The 26,079-nt window shown below is 43.7% G+C and overlaps 1 protein-coding gene across 4 annotated transcripts; it reads left to right on the forward strand.

Annotated features, from left to right (window-relative positions):
- Nucleotides 1-11,722: 11,722 nt before the first annotated feature.
- VPS37C (VPS37C subunit of ESCRT-I) lies at nt 11,723-22,126 on the forward strand. 4 transcript variants are annotated; one of them, XM_083350142.1, is made up of 8 exons: nt 11,723-11,785; nt 12,953-13,028; nt 14,186-14,263; nt 16,951-17,065; nt 17,152-17,323; nt 17,767-17,849; nt 19,910-20,369; nt 21,852-22,126. In XM_083350142.1, exons 4-8 carry the CDS (start codon nt 16,973-16,975, stop codon nt 21,950-21,952), a joined length of 909 nt encoding a protein of 302 aa, XP_083206268.1. In that variant the 5' UTR covers nt 11,723-11,785; nt 12,953-13,028; nt 14,186-14,263; nt 16,951-16,972; the 3' UTR covers nt 21,953-22,126. The 4 variants fall into 4 exon arrangements, with proteins under 4 accessions (XP_083206268.1, XP_083206265.1, XP_083206266.1 ...); XM_083350139.1 differs by having other exon boundaries at nt 19,910-22,125; XM_083350140.1 differs by having other exon boundaries at nt 11,733-11,785; nt 14,186-14,241; nt 19,910-22,126.
- The last annotated feature ends 3,953 nt before the right edge of the window (nt 22,127-26,079 follow it).

Here is a 26,079-nt window from a genome sequence, read left to right on the forward strand (position 1 = left end):
TGGTGTAGGAGGAATGTGGCCAGTCTTTGCTTCCAATTTCCCTGTACTATGCGCTTGAGGGCATCCTTTGTTGTCCGCACAAATCGTTCTGCCAATCCATTACTGGCAGGGTGGAAAGGAGCTGAGGTGGCGTGCCTAATCCCCAAGGTCCTCAGGAACACCTGGAAATCCGAGGAGGTAAATTGTGTTCCATTATCTGACACGATCACATCAGGCAGCCCATGTGTAGCAAACATCCCACTCAATGCTTGAATGGTTCCTGCTGAGGTCATGTTGCCCACAGGCACCACCTCCAGCCATTTAGAATGGCTGTCTACTGCTACCAGAAATGTGTGTCCTTGGAATGGGCCTGCATAGTCTATGTGCACCCTGGACCATGGTGAGTGTGTTTCCTCCCACTTGTGGACTGGTGCATGTGGTTGTTCTGGCTGTGTCCTCTGGCATGTGTAACACCCCGCTACTAGTTCTTCTATCTCCTTGTCCAACCCTGGCCACCACAGGTAGCTCCTTGCCAGGGCCTTCATTCTTACTATTCCTGGGTGGCCCTCGTGTAATGACTGGAGGACTCTTTCTCTGAGCCTTGTGGGGATGATTACTCTACTTCCCCACAAGAGACATCCCTTGTGTGTGGACAGTTCATGCCTTCTGGAGAAGTAAGCAATGAACTCTTGCCCTGGTGATTTGTCCTGCCACCCACTGCTCACCCAAGATTGTACCCTGCTCAGAACCCTGTCCTTGGGGGTCTCTGTGGCTATGTCCCTTGCGTTGAGGGGGCATTCTGGCAGTTCCTGAATTGCCAGTATTTGGACAGCCGGTGCTGGGTCCGGCTCGGTATCCCTTAGGGGAAGTCTGCTGAGGCCATCGGCGTGCCCCATCTCTTTGCCCGGCCTGTGTACCAGTTTGCATGAGTATGCAGAGAGGAATATGGACCAACGTAACATCCGGGGTGACAGGAACTGTGGGGTCTGCTTCTCTGTTGTAAATAACCCTAATAATGGCTTATGGTCTGTATAAATTAGGAATTCCCTACCATAAAGGTAGTCATGAAATTTCTTTACTCCTGCAACCACTGCCAGTGCCTCTTTGTCTATCTGGGCATAATTCCGCTCTGCAGCTGACAGGGTCCTGGAGTAGTAGGTGATGGGGGCCTGAGTTCCATCCTCCCTTAAATGGCTGAGAACTGCCCCAATCCCATAAGGGGATGCATCGCAAGCAAGGCAGATTGGCTGGTCCTCCCTGAAGTGGGTGACTGTGGCATTGCCTGCTAACAGGTTCTTCAGTGTTTTGAATGTGTTCACGTGTTTGTCAGTCCAGTCCCAGGATGCTTGCTTGTCAAGCAACCTGTGTAGGGGTTCATCAATTGTGGCCTTGTGTGGCAGGAATGTGTGGTAAAAATTGAGGAGGCCCAGGAATGCCTGCAACTCAGACTTGTTCTTGGGAGTAGGGGCTTCTTTGATTGCCCTGACTTTGGATGCAGATGGGTGGATGCCTTGAGCATCAATCCTGAACCCCAAGAACTCTGTCTCAGTTACCCCAATCTTGCATTTCTCCCTTTTGAGCTTCAACCCTGCACCCCTGAACCTCTCAAGTACTGCCTTCAAACGGGCTGCCAGGACGTCCTCGGAGCTGGCTGCGATCAGGACGTCATCGAAATAGGGGCAAACCCCTGGTATTCCCTTGAGGATCCTTTCCATCACCTCCTGGAATATTCCAGGAGCCACACTGACCCCGAACTGCAACCGGTCTACCTGGAACGCCCCTTTGTGTGTGATTATTGTCTGTGCTCTAGCAGCCTCTGGGTCTACTGGCAGCTGCTGATAAGCTTGGGCCAGATCCAGTTTAGCGAACACCGACCCGCCTTGCAGGGACACCAGAATGCTGTTCACCGCGGGAACCGGGTACGAATGAGCGCTCAGAGCCCGGTTGATTGTCCCCTTATAGTCGGCGCAGATTCTAATTTCACCGTTTGCCTTGAGCGGTGTTACGATGGGGGTTTCCCATTCCGCTCCATTGACTGGCGTTAGTAACCCCTGGTCTACCAGCTTATCCAATTCCCGCTCTATCTTATGCTTTAGCACAAACGGAACCCTCCTAGCCTTCATTCTTATGGGTTGCACCTGGGGATCTAGCTTAAATGAGATTGGGGGACCTGTGTACCTTCCCAGCTGCCCGTCGAACACATCCACAAAATCCTTGCAGACAGCTTCAAGGGAAAGGCAGCTCCGCGTCTGGTTAATCCCCATAATTTCAATGCCCAGTGCGTTGAACCACCCTAACCCCACGAGGCTGGTCCGCTGGCCTTTGACGACCAGTACAATCAATATCCCCTTGAACCCTTTGTACTGAACCCTCACCAACGCCTAACCCCAGACATTAATGGGTGAATTTTGGAAGTCAGAGAGGGTCAGTCTGGATGGCCTCAAGGGAACCCGTTGGCCGCTCCGCTTGCAAATCTCCTTAAACGTTCTGGCAGAGATGATGGACACGGCTGACCCTGAGTCCAGCTCCATCGTGCAGGGGACCCCTTGCAGCTTCACCCTCAATTTTATTTTCGGGGTTAGCGCCGCTGGGGCCCGTTAGGCAAGCATCCGGCCGTCCCGCCGTGTGGCTGACTGTCAGTCCTGGCAACCGCTCCCCGGTACCTGTAGTGAACTGGAACTCTGCCTCCACCTCGTGCAGGTTATCCCGCTGCTTGCTCCTGCAGACCTCCGCGATGTGCCTGGTTTTCCCGCATGCCCGGCACTTGGCTGACTTGAAACGGCAGGTAGACCGGGGATGCTGTCCTCCGCAGCTGGTGCAACGGGTAGACCGGGAGTTGTTCGTGCCGCAGCCGGGGCACTGGGTAGACCGGGGTTGTCCGCAGCCGCTGTGCTGGGTAAACTGGGGACTGCAACCGCAATGTTGGGTAGACCGGGGCTGATTCGCGCTGTAGCCGTGGAGTTGGGTAGACCGGGGGCCATTCGCTCCGCACCTGCACTCCTGGCATCTTGCGTCCGCCGTGGCTGGTCTTGGCTCCCTCACGTTGTCTCGGTTGGAGGTGACGGGTCACTGTTGTCGGTGGATAGCGTCCACTTCCAGCTCTGCCCCGTCCACATCGCTGCACCTGCTCAACCGGTGGATGGATCTGCCTTCCCTTGCGTTGGACTCCTCGGCCACGTCCCAGGCTAGGAATTCCTCTTGGACATCCCTCAGGGTCAGCTTCTGCTTTGCGAAGATTTTTTGTCGCAGCTTCCTGTCCCTCAACCCACAGACGATCCGATCCCGCAGCCGGATCTCTAAATTTTCAAAATTACAGAGGCGAGCTGCCTGCCTCAGGGCGGCCATGTATTGCTTGGCAGACTCACCCGGCCGCTGGTCCTGTTTCTCGAAACGATACCACCAGGCAATCTCGAACGTTTTGGGCTTGAAGTGCTCCGTCAGCTTCGCCAGCAACTCGTTGTACCTGACGGAGTGGATGTCGTCGGGTGCGCAGAGACCGACCGCCAGCTGGTATGCTTCCGTGCCGCAGCTGCAGAGTAGCGCTGCCGCTCTCTGCCGGTCATCTTTCACCCCATTTGCCCGTAGGTAGCATTCGAGCTGCCCCACGAATGCTTCCTACTCCTCTGGGCGGTTGCTATTGAAAAGGGGATACTGACCAGTTGTGCCATTCCGCCGTCTCGGTCGTCCTGCGTCATGGTTCGGGGCTGCCGATTGGATTCCGTCCACGGCTAGCGTTGTCCGGTGCAGGATCCCATCCTCGTCGCCAGTGCAATGTCGCGTGGTTGTACGGAGAGGCGGACACTTGAGCTGGGTAGTATTTCTTTATTGTGTCAGGAATGAAGCTGGAGCAAAGGGGTTACCTGGAGTGAATGGTGAATGGTGACCAATAGATTTAAACCTGGGCTTCCCGCCAGTGCAGGTGGCCAATGGATTTAAACCCTGGCTTCCCGCCAGAGCTGACCATGCCCTGGGGCTGTCAACGACTCGCTCTATTCAGGCTTTCCCGCCAAAAGCGGTTATAGCCTGGAGCTGTCCAGCCCCCTGCTGTGCTGACATTTTCGTGTATGCTTTAAGGGCATACACTACAGGTTTGTTAAGATGTTCTTTCACAAGTACATCTTGTGAAAGACGATGATAGTTGCAGGAACAGTAGCCCAGATATACCATACGCTTGAAATTTGCTGTGTATAATTATTAAATCCCAGTTGCAGGGGTAATCAGAGCAGTCAGACTATGGGTTACAGCCAAGATGCTATTGAATCTAGACAGACAACTGCAAATTAATTGCATAGCAAAACAAGTAGCTTTATTGTATCCAAGTCCAAAGTTATTACTAGCATCCTATTAAGGTTAGACAAGAGAATTTACTTTCCCTTTAGGACAATTGGGAACTCACTAAGACCCAGCAAACTCTAAGTAATGTTGATTTCTGTGTGAGTCCTGGCTGTGGAAATTTCCAACATCTAAAAACAACCTTTGTTAAAAGTCCTTTTGTAGTGTTATCTTCACATTCTTGTGCTGGCCATGGAAGCATATCTGCCCTCCTTTATCCTATTGTAGAAAATGGCATTTCAAATAACACTCATCAGTTGCTGCTTGGCACTCTGTATTTGCTATTGGATGGAATCCAATTTAAACTTTTTTTCCAGAGAACTTTTTTTTTAACAGAGAGCCTGAATTACCAAGTACAAAAGGTCAAATCTGGGTCAGGGCTAAACCGTATTTGTTGGTAGGGTTCTGAAGTGACAACTATTAACCTTCCCCTACAAAACAGCAGCATGAACTGTGCATCTCACAAGTACTCAAAGACATGGGAAAAATATGCACCTGATCAATTCGATCTTAGACTGCTGAGGGTTCCTGCACATGCTCCTGGATTCTTCAAAAAAGACTTTTGCAATAGAAAATGGTCATAATATATCTTTATGATAATGCCATTTTTAAAAAGACGATTATATCTTAAATTTCTAAGGAAAAACAAATGATGCAGAGGTTTCTCTTAATGTCAGTTGGAATATATTAATGTACTTATCTTTATTAACTGCCCACTACAAGTTGTAGAAAGAAAAATCTTCATCAGGGTCCAGTCCAAGCTGGGAATAAACAAAATGGAGACTGCTTTAGAAAGAAGGCTGTAGTTTATTGAAGAGCAGAACCACAAGACATGAGGCTCTGGAGCAGCTGACCACATGTAGTAGGGAGTGGTGGGTTTTTATTCCTTCTTGGGCTTTTGTGTTTGGAATTGTTCCTGTGGCATGAAATTTGACCTGAGGTTCAATGTGAGCCTTCCTGGTATTCTGATGGTGGTGGGTTAATCCTATTATGTCCTAAAGGCCATATCTTACTTCCCTGGGGCTGTGGCTGATGATTATGTCCTGTGTTTTGGGTGAGGGGTTGTTGATTCTAGGGATCTTTTGTCTTTCTAATCCCATCAGCTCAAGTTTCCTGGCTCCAGCCTTTTTGAAAGGATTATCACATCTGCATTTCTACAGACCTGGTTTCTGCTTGGGGCAGAGAGACTTGGTGTGTGTGTGTGGTTTCTGCCTTTAAGATCCTTTGGGGAAATATATTCTGCCTTTTAATATTCCCAAAATATTTCTTTCTTTGGGGTTTGTGTGCTGTCCTCCCACCAGGTTTATCTATGTAAATTCTTACAGTCCTAGTTAGAAAGAAATATCTTTTACTTTTGTTTATGTAATCTGTCTCAGAAGATTACCTGGAGAAATGTCATTGGGAAAAGTATGTTTTTCTGTAGTAAATGTGGCAGCTTTTCTCTTAATATCTCAAGACACCCCCTAAGTGTTCTGTACCAATTTACCTTTATAGGTTATTGAATTTCTTTGCAGAGCAAGAACAGTTACTATTGAGATTTTTTTTTGTTTCTTCAGCTAGAACAATTAATCAGTGGAAGAACCCACCTCCAGAAGTTGTAGGTACTCCAACACTGGAGTTTTTAAAGAAGAAATTGGACAATTATTTATCTGAAATGGTATAGAGTTTCCTGCTTGAGCAGGGGTTTGAACCATTGTCCCTTTCAAATCTGTTATTCTGTTAATTTCCTCCCTCCTCCATTAAAAATTAACTTCTAATGCAGAGGTCCCCAACCTTTTGGGCACCAGGGACCAGTTCCATGGAGAGAGGTTTTTCCGTGAACCGGAGGGTACATTGTTTTGTGTGCTGCCTGTATCCCATGGATGGGGCTTTGCTTGTTTGTGCGGACCGGTTGCTGGTATGCTGTGGCCTGGTACTGGTCCATGGACTGCGGGTTGGGGACCTCTGTTCTAATGCCTCATAACCATGACAAGATAAAATCAAATACCCCCATCTTCATGCTATTCAGGTTTATCTTTTTTCTCTTCTTGTTTGACGCCCTCCATATCTGCCCAGAAATAAACACTGCTGAAGTCAATGTGCTTCATTTCCCCCCCCTCTCAGTTTATTTTAATATGACTCTTTTCAGCTTCGTCACTATTTGGAAGGGAGAAGGGAATGAAGAAAGGGGCATTTTTAAGTCTCTAAGACTTTTTTCCTTCAAAGAAAGAAGATGCTGAAGGAGAATATTTGCATTTCCATTTTTTATTTGACTGAGTAAGGCAGAAAAAGGGAGAAGAGAAACTTTGCAAGAGAAACAGGAGGTTTGTTATGTATAGGTATGAGTAGATGCAGCTCTGAAGAACCATCGATCCATCTGAGGGCGCTGTACGGTGGCCAGATTGGCTGGAGCATTTTTGGCGGGAGCAGTGGCGTAGCGTGGGTTGTCAGCACCCGGGGCAAGGCAAGTAATTTGCGCCCCCTAACCCGTGGATTTTAGCACTCGAGTCTGCCGCAGGGAGCCCCGCATCCTGGGCGTCCGCCGCACCCCCCACCCACGCCTCCCCCGGGAAAAGGGGGAAGGTCCGGCATCCCCTCCCTCACGTGCGGCAGAAGCGCCGGGACCCGAGGCCGTGCCAGGAGGCGGGCGGCGCAGCGGAGGATATACAGAACATTCAAATAGAAGGAAAATATGTGCATCAATAAGACAAAACCAGATTTACATATATTATTCCCCTCCACTTGAATATTCATAAATATATTGGAGCAATATTACTTTCCTTCCCTTACGAAGTAGGCCCAAAATTTATGAAGTTCTACTTCTATTTACAACCAATTTGACCTTAATCTACTTGGTAGATAGAGAGGCAAAGTAGTTAACAGGTGAACCAACAGCAAAGTTAAAATGTCAAAGCACTTTGTTAATAATCTATATTCTATTTTACTTCTATAAAGCCTCAAACAGCTTCTTATTTACAGTAAGTTACACAGTGCCTGCTCATTTCTGTATCTGTCAACTGCCCCACTCTGATAGTCAACAAGAGAAACTCCTGGGTTTATTTTTTCCTCCAAGAGAATACGGTACTGAAAAGCCATGTGGGTACAGAAGTGGGAAATCCAGTTCTAACATTTTGCTTGTAAAAGTCATAAAACAAATTCCTCCTTTCTTCCCTGGATCTCCCACTGTCCTTTCAACATCAATCAGTTGCATTTGAGTTGTTTTGAGAACGATCTCAGAGAAGTGGAGGCAATTAGAGCTCCCAGACCTGTCACTTGACCTAAAATTATTTTATTTCCTCCGAACATGGGAACGGGGGTGCCCAACCTTCTGGGAAACACCAGGATCTCCCAGGCGGGGAGCCGGGCTGTGCCAAGAGGTGGGGCTGCGGGGCAGGGGGGGGTCTTGGGGGAAGGATCTGAAGGGGATCGGAGAGCCATTCGTGGAAGCCGCAACCCAGGAGTAGGAGAAGCGAAGGCGCAGCGCTTCCCATGGAGCAGAAAAACTTGCGAGGAAAGGCGGAGACTCGGAAGGGGAGGGGGCGCAACTGGGGGAAACCCACCTGGCTCTCCCAGGAATCCCTCCTCCCCTTCCTGCCCCTCCTATTCCCTCCCCCTCTCGCGGCGTCCTTGCCCACCTGGCGCCCCTCCCCCGCCACAGGAATCCCTCCTCCCCTTCCCCCCCGGGGATTCCCCCCTCCTGATTGCCCTCCCCCTCTCGGAGCCTCCTTGCCCACCTGGCGCCCCTCCCCCGCCAGGGGAACCTCCGCAGCCCTGGTGTAAGAGGCGTCGAGAGACCAGGAAGGGGAGATGGAGGGGCAGGAAGCTGGATTCCTAGCCCCCCTTTCTCCTCTCTAGGCGCAAAAACTCTGCGCTTAACTCCTCCGCTGAAGCGCTGCGGGGAGGGGGCGACTGGGGCGCCGCCGAGCAATGCTAAAGTGCTCCAAGCGGGAACAGCAAAGGACCGTCACCCTTCATGCAAAGCCCCAAGACCAAAAACTAGGATCCAGATTGAAAAGGAAAGTTGCGTGTGCCAATCTGCACCTCTAAATGCAAATTAGGAATTCGTCGCCGAGCGCGCCCCCCCAGATGTTGCGCCCGGTCCGGCCAGCCCCCCCTGCACCCCCCACGCTACGCCACTGGGCGGGAGATTCAGATGGTTGGATTGGCCAGAAGGGTACCTAACTAGGTATATAAGGGGTCCCGGTAACCCCCTTTGTTCAGTACGCGCCTTCCTACAATAAAGAGCTGACATGCAGTACTCATCTGTCTCATCATTGCCATGCGGTCCAGAATCCACTACACAATAAGGTTGATGAAGTGCTAGTTTCCTTTCCCCAAGCCCTGGAAGGACTACCTGCTGCTGACTCTCTCTTCTCTTCTTTAGAGCTATTGTTCTCTCATTTGTGGGACTCTAAAACATTATAATTATCTCTGCAGGACTATTTTTGTACATACGGATTTTAAAATATGCAGTTACTTTTAAGGCAAGTAACACAATGGTGTTAATTTTTCCTTCCCTTCTTTCCTTTCTCTCCTTAAGTCAACAGAAAGATATGCCATTATAATTTGTGCTGTCCTAATGACCATACTCTAACCCACTTCAGTGATGAGACTTATGAGCAGTCCTATTCTTATAGCTTTACTGGCGAGCAATTTACAGGAAATGATTGGTACATCTCTCTGACTTCATTACCTAATTTCACCCAGCCAGAAAAATAATTATCCTTCACATGTGGTTAAACCATTAGGAGCAGGTGCCTGGGATTTAGCCATTTTTCAGACTTCCGGAGTGAGAGGTTGCCAGCATGAAGATGCTCTGCAACAGTAACCTGTCACTTGGGCCTTTTCCAAAGCAGCCTTGGTGATAGGTCGTTGGGGTAGAGAAATTGTCTGGAATAAAGCAAGATTGATCTTGCAATGCACCCTAAGAGACTTCTCTCCTGCTTTATCCTGAACCTCTGTCTGTCAAGTGGACTCATATTGGATTCAGAGAATAAATGGCAAAATTGAAGAACTCTTGTCAATTTCACCCAGCTTCCAAATATCCAAAATCAATTAATGCTGCATGTGGTTGTGGCTAGAGATACCTAAAATTATTCCATAGGAGTACCCAAAATGCTGTTGGAAGAATCCCAAATATTTCCCTCTTGTAGCAATAAATACACTAGGAAATCAGCCACATGAAACCTCTTGTCAGTGGAAGCAGTGGAAACCTTATGCAATCATATGGGACGAAACCAGTCATCCATTGTTAACAGAACTCAACCTCTTTCCCAATTTAGTCAAACTTTCCATTTGAACAGCTCACATCAATTTTTAAAAACACAGATACAATGCTGCTTAACACTGCTAAAAATTGGTCTAATGGTTTTCTAGAAGAATCCTAGACTCTTTTCCATAAGGAGCTCACATAATGCTGGAGTGCTGTTTCACAAAGTCAGGCATCATGTAGGCATATGACTCTGCAGAAGCCAGAGGCCTGAATTTTCCAGCAGCCCAAGTCAAAAATGAATACTGTATGGAACACTGTGCTTAGAAACTTGTGAGGTTTGCAGTGGTAGAAAGCCACCTGTAAGAACATACATGCAATATTCTATCACATCATCATCTATATTGTTAACAAGGCATTGTAGAATGCATATACAGCAAGGATCAGAACAGAACAAAAAAATAATAAAACTAGAATAGCTAAATATGGTGGGCTGGGTAACAAGGCAAAAGCTCTACCATGAGCATGAGTCCCTTAAAAGGTCAATAGGGCGTTTTCATGCTGTAGTTACTGGGGCTGAATAATGTTTTATCTATAAGTAACACATTATAAAATCCTGTCTTGAAGACTGTTGTGGAAAAGGTATCCATTGACTAAAGAGCTCAAGCATTTGGAGATATTACAACAAAGTATAGTTTATTGATATGCACAAACTTACAGGTCACTTAGTTTCTGGCCAAAGAAATGTCAAAGAGCCACCAGGTCTACAGGGTTATAGATTATAAGTCTTTATCAGAATTTATTATATAATCTTTATACAAAGAATGCTAACATCAGATTAGATAAGGGAGCTGACCTTACCGTGGCAGCCATTCTGGAGACCTCAAATGTTTGTATTTCCAAAACATGTCTCTCCCTCTTCTCTTCTGTTCTGATACTAGTGCTAGTTATCATAAACGACTGTTGTTTGTTATGTTCAATTGAGTCTTTTTACACTGCTAGAAAAGACAATAGCCTGCTTTATCCCAAAGGTAGCTTTCTTTCAGAACGCAACTGAAGTTTCTTTTTTGCTAGAAGATGTTTTGCTTCTCATCTAAGAACCTTCTTCAGTTCTGACTGAATGGGGGAGAATGGAAGGATTTATAGTCCTTGCGGTCATCTGGTCATTAGCACTCTTTCTGAGATTCTTTGAAGCCACTACTCTCAGAAAGAGTGCTGATGGCCAGATGATTGTAAGCAGTGGTGCCTGTTCTTTGATAAGGCTATCATGCATCATGTGGTCTTGCAGGAATTTTAGAGCAAGGACGTAAGACCCAGAAAACATCCAAAAACATAAATGAGCAAAAATAAAGGGTGTTTTTAACAAAATGGAGTTTCTCTGACTAAAATAGCTATATTAGAGCTACAATTTGAAGGGTGTAGACTAGAGAAATGATTCGCAGGCAAGGATAGGCACGGGGAAGTACTAGTTATAGCCGTTTCCTTTTGGTATCTTACGCCTTTCATTTGTACAAATTATATATTATTCCTTTTTTGGTTTTTACTTTGAAACGCAACATCGTGCTGGGTATGGTGTAACTACTAGACCAGCGTTTCCCAACCTTAGGAACTTGAAGATGCGTGGACTTCAACTCCCAGAATTCCCCAGCCAGCTATGCTGGCTGGGGAATTCTGGGAGTTGAAGTCCACGCATCTTCAAGTTCCTAAGGTTGGGAAACGCTGTACTAGACGGTGGCAAACAGATGAAGAAAATTTATCTTTTGCTTCCATCCTATAATTGTCCGGAGTTCTGCAATGCAAATAATCTAACCATATAGCTGGTAAATAAACAAAGAAATCAGAGCGCCACGAAATGCAAAAAGACCGTCTTTCACAAAACACACATTGGATGCGATACTAATTTTTAAATTGCATTTTCAATTGCCTCTATCTTTAAGACAAGAGATCCGTGAGACAGAGACCAAGGGTCAAATTGGGTAATTCGACTCTCGCAGGCACGGGTAACAAACTGCCACCCGCCTGCGATGCGAGGCGGCTGACACAAAGGCTTCCCCATTGAAAGAGCACCGTTTCGTTGGCTCTGCCCGTGGAAGAAACCATCTCTTTTCCGGGTAGGAAGAACACTTGACTCAATTTCCTCTCCAACCCGCCCCCCCCCCGCGCTCATGGTAGTAACCCGAGCGGACCATTGAGCGGACGCAACTTCCGGTTTTCTCCCGGAAACTTCACTTCACGGGGTTGTAGTACTTTCTTCTCTTCTTCTTCCGTCTCACCGGCTTTTCACAGGTACATTGTCAGAGGGGCTGAATCGCTTAACTCTTATTCGCGGGAAAAGAGGAAGCCCCGCCCTCCTCTTTGGAACAGCGGTCTCAGTGGGTGGAGGGTCGCTGTGTGTCCGCGAGATGCCTTCTTCCCTCTCCCTTGCCTCCCCCCCCCCGCCGGGCTGGCCCTGCGCGTGGCAGTCCCGCGCGGATCAGCTGGCGGTGTGTGTGTGTGGGTGTGTGTGGGAGAAGAACAATGCTTTCCTTTCCAGGGCCGCGCGCTAGGGAGGCTGCTGGCTTTCGTTCCGCTCTGGAAGGCTCCACCCTGTGAACGGGAGCCTCACGCCGAGTCAGGGGGACCCTTCGTAGGAATATCGGGTTTAAAAGAAATCTCCGTCTGGGGTCTTCCAGATGCAAGTCCCAGGATCGAGCTGACTTGAACTGGGAATCATTGGGATTGTAGTAGATTGCTGTAATGCCACATATTGGGAAGGCACAAAATTGCGGGGTGGGGCTGGGGGTGGGGGAAAAGGTGTATCAGTGGCGAAGTGGCGAAACAGGTTCCAGGGTAAAATGTTTAATTCACATTTAAAAGGGTGGGGGATTGTGTTCTTTTGAGTGTATTTTTTTTTATTAAAGAGTTTTACAAAAACCAAATTTTACAATATATCCCCAAATCCCTCCCACCCCAAACCCCCCCCCACTTCCCCCCCACTTCCCAGAGCTAAATACAGGATTATAGTTACAATAATCACATTCTAAATAAAAATTATGCATAATATACGATTAACCAAATTCATAATGTGCTTTAACTCCCCTTTAACATAACTACAAACAACGTACCAATAACAATATCCCACTAAAATCTACTCATCAGCTAAATGGAACTTTTTAGTCCCATATTTGTTCTGAATATAATTTATCCATCTCCTCCAAACTGAAATATATCTTTCCTGTGAATGATCTTTCAAATAAGCAGAAATCTTAGACATTTCTGCAAGATTCGAAACTTTAAACACCCATTCTTCTATAGTGGTGTTCTTTTGAGTGTATTGATGAGCTTGGAAGAGGTGTGCCTGTTGTTTTATTGCACTGTGATTTGTGACTAAAATTACAGTGAAAGCGTAGCTATAATGCTATGCCGTTTAATGCTTAGTTTGTGATGAGTTGTATTGTCGTTTATCTCATGCAGCACCAAATTTATCTGCCCTTCATCCCTGTTGGACCCCAGGCGAGCACTTCAGATTTGTCAGTGGCAGCAGTCTGAGGTATTTGTGTATGCTTCATGTATCTTTTGGGGTACAGAGAGCAACTTCCATGGAAATTAAAGTTCTGCAGATGTCATTTTTTTTCCTGCTGGTAATTGATAACTGGTTCCTCTTCTTTTGCTATTCTCAAGGGTACCATGAAAGTTATTCTCAGTTTTATAACTTTCAAAATCTTTAAAATGACTAGACGTATCAATAGATGATGGCTTGGAGTAGGGATTCATCTGATTTCCCTGAAATATACTTTGCACAGGAAATGATTTCACATGCTCCTCTTTTCAAATTAGACATTTTTTTTCCTGGGGTCAAGGGCATTGATTGATAAATAGGAGTAGAAGGTCCTGTACTTGTATCGTTATATATGAGAAAACACTGTCTTGATTTAACCCTATCTTTAACTTATATTTTCATTCTTTATATTTTTTATGTTTGGTGGGTATTCATTTTTGTTGTTTTTATGGAATTTTATACAGGAAAGTTTTATCTTGATTTATGTTCTATGTAAGCCTCCAAGAGTCTTTTCATTGCAATGGGACAACAGTGGATTAATAGTTAAATGTTGTACAAGAAGATCTGGGAATGTTAGCTAAATATTTATTCAAAAAGGAACTGAAAAAATTATTTCTGACTTACACATTTTCCTGAAAATATTATATTGTGCACAAACAAGTTGTCAGAAGCACACTTTCATTTTCAAGTTATATGTAAAGCATCTTCTTTTTTTTTAATCCCATTTATATCCTGCCCTTCTCCAAAGACTCAGGGCGGCTTACAATCTAAAGCACAAATCAATGTGCTTAGCAGTAGCCTTCATTCTATGTATATGCCTGCTTGTTAGGGCTTTCACACACCCCCCCCAAGCGGCATTATTACAAAGTCAGCTTATTGCCCCCAACAATCTGGGTCCTCATTTTACCTACCTCGAAGGATGGAAGGCTGAGTCAACCTTGAGCCTGGTGGGACGCGAACCTGCACTAATTGCAGGCAGCTGGTGTTACTTAAGGAGGCATTAGCCCACTGCTCCACCAAAGCATCTTCTTTGTTACTTTGTTACTCATAAACCTAGAGTAAGAATAGTGTTCAGTACAGATAGAACAACCTACACTTTGGGAACCATGAAAGCAAATACAAACTTGGTTGTTTTGGTTTTTTTGCAGATACTGATGGTGACTCTTCAGAGACAAGTCTGTGAAATATTTTATATGAACCAAAGGTAGAACCATCAGTAGCAGAGAGTAAGAGGCTATATATATATATATATATATATATATATATTCAAAATTGTCTCTTTTATATGACCTGCTACTCATGAATTCTGTCTAGTTTACAAGAGCCTGAGATATTGGAGTTAAATACAAGAGACTGAACTATATGTGATCCATGATTGTATTTCCTTGCTATTTTAAAAGACAGTATAGCTGTAATAGGATTTTTATCTTTCTGTAGTTAGTTTCCTTTCCTTTTGAAATTAATGCTTCATAACAATGATTTTGATTGCCATAATAATTTTTATACAAGTAGTCTTCAACCTATGACTGTTCATTTAATGACTGTTCAAAGTTATGATGGACTTCAAAAAAGTTACTTATGACTCTCCTTGAAGTTATTACCGCCACGTACATATGCCCTACACCATGGTCATGTTACCACCTTTGGGCATTTGGCATCTGGCTCACATTTATGACCATTATCGGTGTCCTGTAGTCATGTGACTGCGTTTTTCAGTGTTTTTTTGTTGATTAGGAAAATGGCAATAGCACTCAGTACTTAGACTGATATACGGGTTCACAGTGCTTTACAGCCCTCTCTAAGCAGTTTACAGTGTCAGCATTTTGCCCCCAACAATCTGGGTCCTGCTTATTGAATATTCTGGATTTGCTTAACAACCACGTTTTGTGTAAATGATCAGGGAAATTCAGCGAAAAAGATACTGAATTTTCTTTGCTCTAAAAATGAAAGCAAGTGATTTGAAAAGATTCTGCACAAGAAAAGATTAAAGTTTTTTTAAAAAAATATTACATTGAAAATGAAGGAAATATTATATAGAGAGATAGATATAGACAGACAGACATACAGATAGATGTACAGATTATTCATCCTACTTGTTTTGCTGAAGTATATTTGTATATTGTCAGCATAGTATATTTCTGAACAACTGGTTTTCTTATTTCTTATCCTTAGCTTTGGTTGCCAAGGTTGCATGTTAGATTCAGCCAAAAGCCGAAAATCTCCTGCTGCACAGGAACGTTGCAAATTCTTAAACTGATCTTATTTGTTCAGTTAACAGGCTGGTGGATTAAGATGGCAAAATTCAAATGGAGATAGTTGTGCAAAATACCCTTCCTGTTCTTCAGCCATTATATTTCTTGTCTAGCCACCATGCAATCTATAAAGCTGCATAAACCATTACTGGTAGTTATTGAGTATTCTTCCTGAAACAAAGTAACTTGAAGCAGAGATTATTTAGAACATTTTAGTTCACCTTAGTGTCATTTCATTTCTTCCTGTTACTTAGTTTTTGGAAGGTTTATTATGTTTTTTTCCTTGATCATCTTTGATCACACAAAGAATGCTGTACAATATTCTTATTATTAGTGATAGGTGCTAGAGAGATTATATTTAATTGTATCTGTCTTGTCTTTTGTAGAACATTACATCATTAATTAAAGGTGGCTAAGTTATGAATGAAACCAGGCCTCCAGCAGTCCTATTTAAAAGCAGGAGGCTGGATCTGATGATGCTGGAGGGGAAGGAGACAGATAATTGAAACATGTTTGTTGTCTTTCCCTGGTGTGAGTAATACCCAATAACTACCCAGTAATGGTTTATGCAGGTTTATAGATCGAATGGTGGCTAGCCAGGAAATATAATGGCTGAAGGACTGGAAGGGGATTTTGCACAACAATTATTATAAATTAGTAAAGTTGTGATAAAAATCTAAAATAAAATACTGTTTATGTTAGAAGGTGGTGGACTTGGAGCTTTTGCAGGAATGCAGAATTTAGAAGCATTGAGTCAGAGCATAATAAGCTCACCCTGTGACATTATTAGTTGCTATATTCTGACTGTAAAGGTCAGGCTGTGATTTACAATATTTTCTTTATCATTTCTACTCTAGATGTGCCAAAATTATATAATCTGTATTGTTGCTTTGTTTGGGGCTCTTCTTCAGTGCTTTGGCAAAGAGCCCGAGGATCATTATAGTTCGTGTGTGCCAATAAAGTATACTTTCTTGCATCTATCTCCAGTTGTTTTGGTCTCTCTTTTATGGTGGATAATGCAGTACTTTGTATGATATATTTACCTACATATACTCATAAAGTCACGTACGGCCTTAATAGGCAAGGTTAAAGGTAAAGTTTCCCCCGCACATGCATGCTAGTCATTTCCAACTCTAGGGGCCGGTGCTCATCTCCGTTTCAAAGTCGAAGAGCCAGCGCTTGTCCAAGGATGCCTCCATGGTCATGTGGCCGGCATGACTAGACGCCAAAGGCGCACGAAACACTGATACCTTTCCACCGTAGTGGTCCCTATTTTTCTACTTGCATTTTTATGTGCTTTCGAACTGCTAGGTTGGCAGAAGCTGGGATGAGTAACAGGTGCTCACTCTTTCTACGTGGCACTCGGGATTTGACCCGCCAAACTGCCGATCTTCTGATCGACAAGCTCAGCATCCTAACCCAGTGAGCCACCGCATCCCTTTTTAATAGGCAAAACCTTCTGCTATTGGTCTGGCACTTGTATGTAAAGTTACCCTTCACATTATTATGCAAAAGTGGAGAAAGGACGAGTAATTATTATGCTGTCCTCAGATACAATTTTTGCCTGCCAATATGGCTTACCTAAACTGAAAATTACCCTGCAACCAAATAGGCTCGGGTGATGATATGGATTTACTAATCATCTTCTCTTAATCCTAAAGGAATTGATGAACTCCCCAAAAGATGGAAACCTTCAGAGACAAGACTGTAGATGAATTGAAAGAACTACAGGAAAATTTGGAAGAGATTGAGCGGTTGGCACTGGAGTCCAATGAGGTAATCATTCATACGCATGAAAGTTATTGGAAGAGAGAAACTATTCTTTAAAATGAGCCATACCTGCCTAACATTTTGTTTCTCAGGTCCAGGATATACAGTTGCAAAGGGAGATGGCTCTGGCCACAAATCGTAGTCTTGCAGAGCAAAACCTGAAGTTCCAGGAGCCCCTGGAAATGGGACGTGCAAACCTCTCTGACGGATATCAAGAGCTGCAAAAACTGATAGAGCGATGCCAGGAGCAGAAGTCAAAGCTTGGTAAATTTTTCAGGTGGCTGTGGCTGATGGGGATAGAGGTGGAACAGGATTAGCTAATAGGCTTTTTCTAGCCAAGATTATTTTGTGCGTTTCCTTCATCTTGGACTTGGGACATGAAATAGCTATGGGGGTATGGTTGGCACCTCATCTGGATGCATTTGTTGATACTATCCAGTGGTCAAGCCTACACAGCATTATGGTGTCAGTCACCATTTGGTTAGTCAAAAACTGCACTTTTGGATTTAATTGATCGCCCTTCTCTTCTTCCTCCTTGGTTGTGGGTTCAAATTACATGACACTGGTTCTTAAAGCAACAGAATTCTTCTTTTAGAAGCTGGTTGCCTTCATGTACAGTATATGTGGGTAACCAGGTGCTTGCATTAAAAGGAAGAAGAGAGGGGCAGTTTTGTCTAATTTTTAGGTGTCTATTTTTTATTTCTCAGAGCAATTCTCAGCAGCAGCAAAGCCTGATACCCTGTTAAATCTTCTGAAGGTGGAAGGACTCAAAATTGAAGAAGAATCTGAGGTTAGTCTGTTGTTTAAATTCCAGAGGGAATAAATTATTTTAATAGAAATTGAATGCTAAAAGTCAGTCCAGCTGAGCTCTCCCACATTTTGTCCTTGTTATACATCACAAGCAAATACCTGTGATTTCTATATGGCTCTTAAACACATCCCTTATTTACCTTTGAAATTGGCATCTGTTGCATCTGAAAATACCACTGGGCTAGTGATCAAAGCAATGAAGTGTATTTCCTCCTCTTTCTCCTCCCCCTTGGGTCTGGCAGGTATTTTGCTTGCACTAAATCAACATTTTTTAAACCAGTTTTTGATCCTTCCCTATGTGCATAGCAACTGACTAGTTCTCAAGTAAATTCAGTGAGGCATCAAACGAAAGTGTTTAATGCTTTGTTAGTGTCATCTCATCTATTTTGAAGATTGTTTCACCCAAGGAAAGGTTTGCTTGGAAGGCTAATTGAGCTTAGTCACCTAAACGTGAATAGAGCACAGACTAAACTATAGCAGGCATTATTATTTAAGAATGAAAGGAAATTTACAGAACTTGCTCCTTTTACTCAAATCCTTCATGCGTTTAACTTGGGTCTCATGCTTCTTCCATTTACTTTCTCTATTGGAGAAAGTAACTGGAGGACGTCTGGTGATTTTATTTCATGAAGATAAGCTGGAAGGAGTGACTTAAACTTAATGAGTCAATCGGAATTAGGATGGATTTTTATCGGTCTGATATTTGTAATTGAAAAAAGTCTTAATATAAGGTTTGAAAATGTATTTTTTCCTTTATATATTATACTTAAGTAATTCCAAAAGCTTGTAAAATATTATTGAAAGTGTATTTGAAAGCATCTGTTAAGAGAAAGTTAAAGAAAAGGATGTATTACCTTAAAGAAAGGTTTAGAGTTTTTAAAGGAATGTTTACAAGAAGAAAAAAATATTCTATGAGGGTAACTTGGAGGGAGTGATCTAAATTTAATGAGTAAATTGGAGTTAGAATTTTATTGGTCTGAAAGTGAACTTTACAGCATATATATGTTAAGAGGAAGTTAAAGATGCATTAGAATGTTTTGATTTTAGAAATGTCTTTAAAGAAAAGTTTAGTGTTTTAAAATGGATGAAAAAAAGGATTTTTTCCTTTGAATCTGAAAAAATACAGTGAATTTCGTTAATATAAATGGTGATAGTTTATAAAGATTATTAAGTGCAAACAGAAATATATATTATTTCCACAGCAAGGAAAATAAAGCAGAAATGGTTAAATTGATTGCTTTATTCAAAGAGGAGAATATATGTTTTTTATTTGGATATCACTTCTGGATTTTGTATTTGTGATAAAAAAAATGAAACTGACTTTGGTTTTGCCAATTAGATAGATTTGTTGTTATAGACATGGCTCTAATATGAGTATATATATAGTATATATAAGTAAAAAGTTGAGGCTGTAATGTTGTGCTTTGTTAAAGAGTCTGGTCAATGTTTTTTTTTCTTTTTTCCCCTTGTACCTCATATTTTTCCCCTTTCTTTTTCCTTCCCTTAATTTCCTGTTTTTATTTTTGTATTTTATACATTGATAAAACAATAAAAGTCATGAATGCAAAAAAGAGAAAGTAAGTGGAGAATAACCATTTGTTTTTCCTTGCATTATCCTACCATTTGCAGAGGATTTTGAATAGCTTATTGTCAGGAATACAGTAGTCCTTAGGTTTTGATGGTAATTGTTAATTGCTAGGCAATGCCACATCATTTAGCTTGGGTGACGTTTACCTGAGCAACTTGGGACCTGCCCTGCTGGCTTCCCCATTGACTCTGCTTATGGGTACCTGCAGGGAAGGCCACAAATGGTGATCATGTGACTGTAGGATGCTGCCACCTTTATAAGCGCAAGCTGGTTGCCAGATGCCCAAATCATGATCACGTGACCACGAGGATGCTGGGACAGCTGAAACTGTTGTAAGGACCACTTCTTGCAACTTTGAATGGTCACCAAATAAGTGGTTGTTAACTGAGGATTATCTGTATGCTCCCTTTGACGCAGATGGAAGCAATATTTTAATATTTTTTTTATTCCAGATGATGGCTGAAAATTTCCTGGAGGGGGAGGTGCCTTTGGAGACATTTCTCGAGCAGTTTTCTACCATGAGGAAATTATCTCATCTACGACGAGTAAAAGTGGAGAAACTTCAAGAAGTGTTGCAAATATCTCAGTCCTTGCCAGAGCCAGCAGATAGCAATGAATTTAACCACCAGTCTCCTTCCCACATATCTTCTGGACCTATAAATCAGCAGCCACAGAAGCGTTCAGCTGGGGAACCACCCTTTCCTTTACCTTATAGTCTATCACCTTGTGTTCCAACAGGCCCTTCGGCTTATGGGGCTCTCCAGCCAAGTCCCTTTGGAGGAGCACCAGTTACAGTGGGACACGTTGCCTCCTCTCAACCAAGCGCCCAGCCCCCATTTCCATATAAACCACCCTCAGGTCCTGGATACCCATCTGTTCCTTCAAGTAATCCAGTATCCCAGCCTCAGACAGGTAACCTGTCTTCATCCGGGTACTCTTGGTCTCCATCCAGAACATCATCTTTTGGACCAGGGTATCCACAGCCTTCTCTCGGGGCTCCATCAGTAGTGCCAGGATTTCCTCAGCCTATGCAGCCTCCCTATTTTCCATCGGGAGGAAGGCCACAATGTCCTTATCCCACTCAGCCTTCAGCGACTAGATTCCCTGATCCCTCCCAGCCTCCATACCCCCCAGGTCCAGCTCCATCTTTTGGGTATCTGCCACCACCTCTTCCCCCTCGGGGTAATACTTGGTCTGGATATTAGACCAGCTTTCTAGGCAGTATTTTACATGGTAGGCTGATGAAAGGATTTCTTGCTAGCTAATGAGCCCCAAGATGAAAATTGGGGAGGGTCATCCTGAGAAACATATATACATAAGCATTACACTGAGGGAATAAATGATGGAATAATACTGTTTAGAGCTGCAAAGGAAGGCCACTGTTTGGTGGTTTGTAGGTATAGTGACGGTAGGCAGCCTTAATGGAATCAGTCTTGACCAAACATTCAGTTCAAGCCATAGTATAAAACACACACAAAGACCCAGAGCTCTTATCACGGCTTTGTGCTTGCTAAGCTCTTTAAGGAAGACTTAATGGATAGCAATCTGGATCTGGTTTTGTCTGTATGCGTGTGTGTGTGTAGTTTTCTAATTTAGTATATTAGAATATATTAAAAAGTTCTATATACCTATATTCTTACAGAGAATCTGATGGAGAAATCAGTTACGCCTTTCTGATGTAAAACGTAATTTCTAAGGAAGAAGTCTAAAGTTTCTCTTGGCATTAGGAAGTACCCCCTCAACAATAATGATATGTTTGCTAACTCCACAAAGAAAGAAACAGTTTTCACCTGCTCGCTCGTAGCTATAGCAGATTACCAAACAATTGCGGCTGGATATTCCCATATGGAGAACCCTTGTCAGTCTAAGGGAGCATGTTTCTTCATAAAACTGCATTAAACAGCACTGGGTGAGGTCAGCACCAAAGGCCAAAACTATTTTGCTCCATTATTCTCGCCATTCCCCCCTCCCCATTTTGCAATTTGTGTTGTGAGCTTCCACAGAATCCACAAGGTGCTCCCCTCATTCCATGCTGCATTTTTTTTTAAAAAAGCTGCCATTGGATTCTCTTTCTTCCATAACAGGTAACTTGTACTTTCTTGATTTCATACCATTAAATAAGACTTAACCGTGACTTCTTCAGTCCATAGGTTACCCTTTGAACAATTGCTCTGTGATTTTGTTTGACCTAAGAAACTTGTGATCTTGGCATTGCTTGGCAGTTGGATAGCATTATTGACCAATAGAAAGCCAAATCACTATGCATTATTTATACTGAGGAATAAATGAAGTAATGTCCTACCTACATTATTGAGTGTGACAACCTTCTCAGGAATTTGGATTTATAGCTTTCATCATATCCAGATCCTTTTCTTTAATGTTTTAATTTTACAGAGAACATAGGAAACAGAGGCATTTCCCTTCTTTTCGTTTATTTCACTTTGGTTGAGAAAAAGAAACACTGGCTATCAATTAATAGAGTGCAGGAGATGTAATGGAAAACAAAACAGTTTTGCTAAGCACTTTATCCTCTTGCTTGTCTGTAATTTATTTTTTAAAAATAATAGATTTGACTGACTTTCAGACTTGATGGAAGCAATTGCATATATGTAATTGATTATGGTAATAAAATTTGATGAACTGCATATAATTGTGTTGCTATGAATTTTGGAAATGAGGCTGTAGTTGATTTATACTTGAAATTTAGCAACATGTTCTCTTTGATTTATATTATATCAATAAGGCTCTTCATTTTCATCTCAGATTCATAACTCTCTTGTACTAGCTGACCTTTAATTAAAGATATATATTTGTTATTCTGTCCCCCACATGGACCAATAGATTTAACTCATCTCCAATTCTTTTAACACAGAAGCATCTCCATCTTCTAAATTTTAATTTTCATGATTCATTTCCTCCTTTATTATTCTGTTATTGTCTCCCCATTCTCTTTATATCCTTTCCAGTGTAAATTACTGCCTGGCCAATAACGATTTACGGTAAATTATTATTTAATTCTAGCTTTTTCCAGTGTTGACCTAATGTGTAATAATTTCACATCTATACATCCATCACATGACTTTTTCTAGCTAAGCGACTTCATATAATGTGTAGAAAGGAGTGAGAAATAAAAAATTAAAGACAGGAGATAGAAAAGCAAAAAGCCGTATTTAACATGAACATGACTCATTTGACCTCTCCAAATGTTTGTTATCCTTGCCTCTTTGGTTCCACTCTTCCCATTTATCTCTCCATATGTAGCTTTTTATGAGAAGGAAGGACTCCCTGGAGAAGAGCCTAATGCTGGGAAAGGTTGAGGGCAAGAGAAGAAGGGAACGACAGAGAGTGAGGTGGCTGGCTGGAGTCACTGAAGCAGTAGGCGTGAGCTTAAATGGACTCCGGAAGATGGTAGAGGACAGGAAGGCCTGGAGGAACATTGTCCATGGGGTCGCGATGGGTCAGACACGACTTCACAACTAACAACAACAAATGTAGCTTTTTGCTTTTTAAACTTCTCACATCTGTTTATTTGGACCACCAATTCTAATGAATCATGATTTCCTCTTCAGCCTTTCATTTTTCTCCATATATTTGAGATTTGATTATCATTCTCTCCATAAATAACCAAATCACTCTAATAACCAAATCATTTCACAATCTTCACTTTTGCATTCAGTCCATATCCATTCAACACCCCTCGCCGTTGACCACATCTTCCTTTGCTGCCTATAGTTAAGTACTGTAGCCCATTCTAGCTGCATCATTACTCTGAACTAATTCACCTATTAAGGTCACCACAAACATTCCTTAAATATCTATAAACACATTAAGCAATCATCCTTCCCAACATTCATTGTCATAATTTGTGACCCCCATATTTTTACCTTCATGGGAATGCAAGAAGATTCTCATACCAACTTAACTGGTATAATTCCAAGTTTAATGTTTTCTTCCCTAGTAAAAATTGTATGCTCTTAACTAAGTAATTGGTTGATCAAACCATCCGAAGATTTTGCGATATCTAAAAGTCTGGGAGTAGTATATCTTGTCACTTAGTTATTTGCAGGCTAGAATTTGTGCCCTCATAAATCTGCAACAAACAAAATATGTGTCCTACATCACTTATGAAGGCATTTTTAATTATTATGATATACTGATTCTTTGGGTTCTTTATGGAATGCACCATAAATTATCAATTTGTCATTTGCTTTATATGTGTTTGTATATTTTTTCCTTTTGCACAGGGAGTGGGGAAATACAGTGAAGTCCAAATTGTAATTTGCAGAATTTAAAAGCCATAGTCTGTGTCATCTGTCGCCAATTTCTATCTTTATTTTACTTAGTTTTTTTCCCCCCTAGATTTTGTTGTTTCTTTACAGCAGGGATGTCAAACTCGCAATGTCACGTGATGTGTTGCGTCGTATTGTGACTTTTTTTGCCATTGCCGACAATGGGGTGGACGCGGTTTCACTATGATGCATTTGGCCTGTGGGCTGGCAGTTTGACACCCCTGTTTTTTCTAGATCAGGGCTTTTCAACCAGTGGTACGGGTACCACCTGTGGTACATTGGCACCTGGCAGGTGATACACGAGCATCCTAGAAAAGTGGTAGCGGGGGAGGGAAATGAGCGGAACTGGTGGCAGCACCGCACAAGCCTGAGCGACAGATGGCTACAGCTGCAGGGCTATCGGGGCTCAACGAAAGCACCAGGATCAGTGCTTCTTTGAGGCTGTCAGGCCAGGATCAGCGCCAGGCTCCAACTGGAGTTCGGCGCTGATTCTGGCACTTCTGAGCCCAGAAGAAGCACTGATCAGCTGGGATGTTGCAGCATCTCCAGGGTCTTGTGATTTACATTCAGATGCTTGGCAAGGTAGGTAAAATGAGGACCCAGATTGTTGGGGGCAATTAAGCTGACTTTGTAATAATGCCGCTTGGGGGGGGGCGAAAGCCCTAACAAGCAGGCATATACATAGAATGAAGGCTACTGCTAAGCTTGTAAGCCGCCCTGAGTCTTCGGAGAAGGGCGGGATATAAATGGAATTAAAATAAATAAATAAATAAATAAACTGATTCATATTTATGACGGTCACAGTGTCCCAGGGTCATGTGAAGTTACCAAAACCTGCTGCAACCACCCAGCAGATTTGGGGAATAAGAACCAAACACCCCCCACCCCACCCCCGCTGCCAATCCTCAACAGAAATGCTCACAACAATGAAAACCTCGGACAGGAGGAAGAGCACTGCCGGGCGGGAAGGCAGGTGGCTTGGGGGGCACTTTTTTCAGTGCTATTGTAACTTCAAACAGTCACTAAGCGAACCGTTGTAAGTTGAGGACTACCTGTACTTCATCACTTTTTTCCTTTTTTTTTTTTTGGGTCATCAAGTTTTTGACACCTTGCTAGGTGGTGGTACTCGGATGTTGCCATGTTCTAAAAGTGGTGCAATGGGTGAAAAGGTTGAAAAGCCCTGTTCTGGAGGAGCTAAGATTTATTTATTTATTTATTTATTTATTTGTTTTATATAGCGCCCTTCTCCCGAGGGACTCGGGGCGGTGTACAGAGCAAGGTAAGTATACAGTAAAGCAATAGTAAAACAAATGGAACCCCAAAATCTATCAGGCCAGGCCGGCTTGCTAGAATAGGTAGGTTTTTAAGTCACGCCGGAAGGTGCGAAGGTCGGGAGCCATGCGGATTTCGGCTGGCAAGCAGTTCCAGAGGGTTGGCGCACCCACCGAGAATGCTCTCCCCCTGGGGGCCACCAGCCGGCATTCTCTGACCGGTGGCACCCTGAGGAGGCCCTCTCTGTGGGAGCGCACAGGACGGAGGGGTGTTGACGCTGGCAGTAGGTGCTTCCATAGGTAATCCGGACCCAAGCCATGTAGGGCTTTGTATGTCATCACTAGTACCTTGAATTTCACTCGGAAGGCAAATGGAAGCCAGTGCAGCTCACAGAGGAGAGGTGTAATATGGGAGTATCGGGAAGCCCCCAAAAGTGTTCGTGTAGCTGCACTCTGTACCAGCTGAAGCTTCCGAGTGGTTCTCAAGGGCAGCCCCATGTAAAGAGCGTTGCAGTAGTCAAGACAAGAGGTCACAAGTGCATGGGTGACTGTACGCAAGGCATCCAGGTCCAGATAGGGTCGTAGCTGGCGCACCAGGCGAACCCGAGTGAAAGCCCCCCCTGGTCACAGCTCCTATGTGATCTTCTAAGGAGAGCTGTGAATCTAGGAGGACACCCAGGTTGCGGGCCCTATCAACAGGGGGCAGTAACTCACCCCCAATATTAAGGTGATGGCGACGACGGCGTTTTCGGGGCTTGCTGGCCCGCTCCATCGGCAGCGATATGGCGGTGGTCGGTGCTTTTTCATCTGGTCTGCGATGGCCGCAGCAGCTCCGGTGGACTGCCAATTACTAATTCTTCATCTGCCTCTCTATTCCCCTTTGGACTGGGACGGACCTGGGTGCAAGCCGCAGTGGGAGAGCGGCTTGCTTTCACATCGGTACACCCATAGAGGTGGGAGCTCTATGGGTTATGCCCCCCCAGGGTGTACATTCTGGACCATCCCCCTGGCTCAGACTCTCGACCTGTCGTGGGAGGACGGGTTGGGGTCTGCCCCCGGGAG

This window comes from Vipera ursinii (genome assembly GCF_947247035.1).
Source record: "Vipera ursinii genome assembly, chromosome: 1".
Classification (NCBI taxonomy): Eukaryota; Metazoa; Chordata; class Lepidosauria; order Squamata; family Viperidae; genus Vipera; species Vipera ursinii.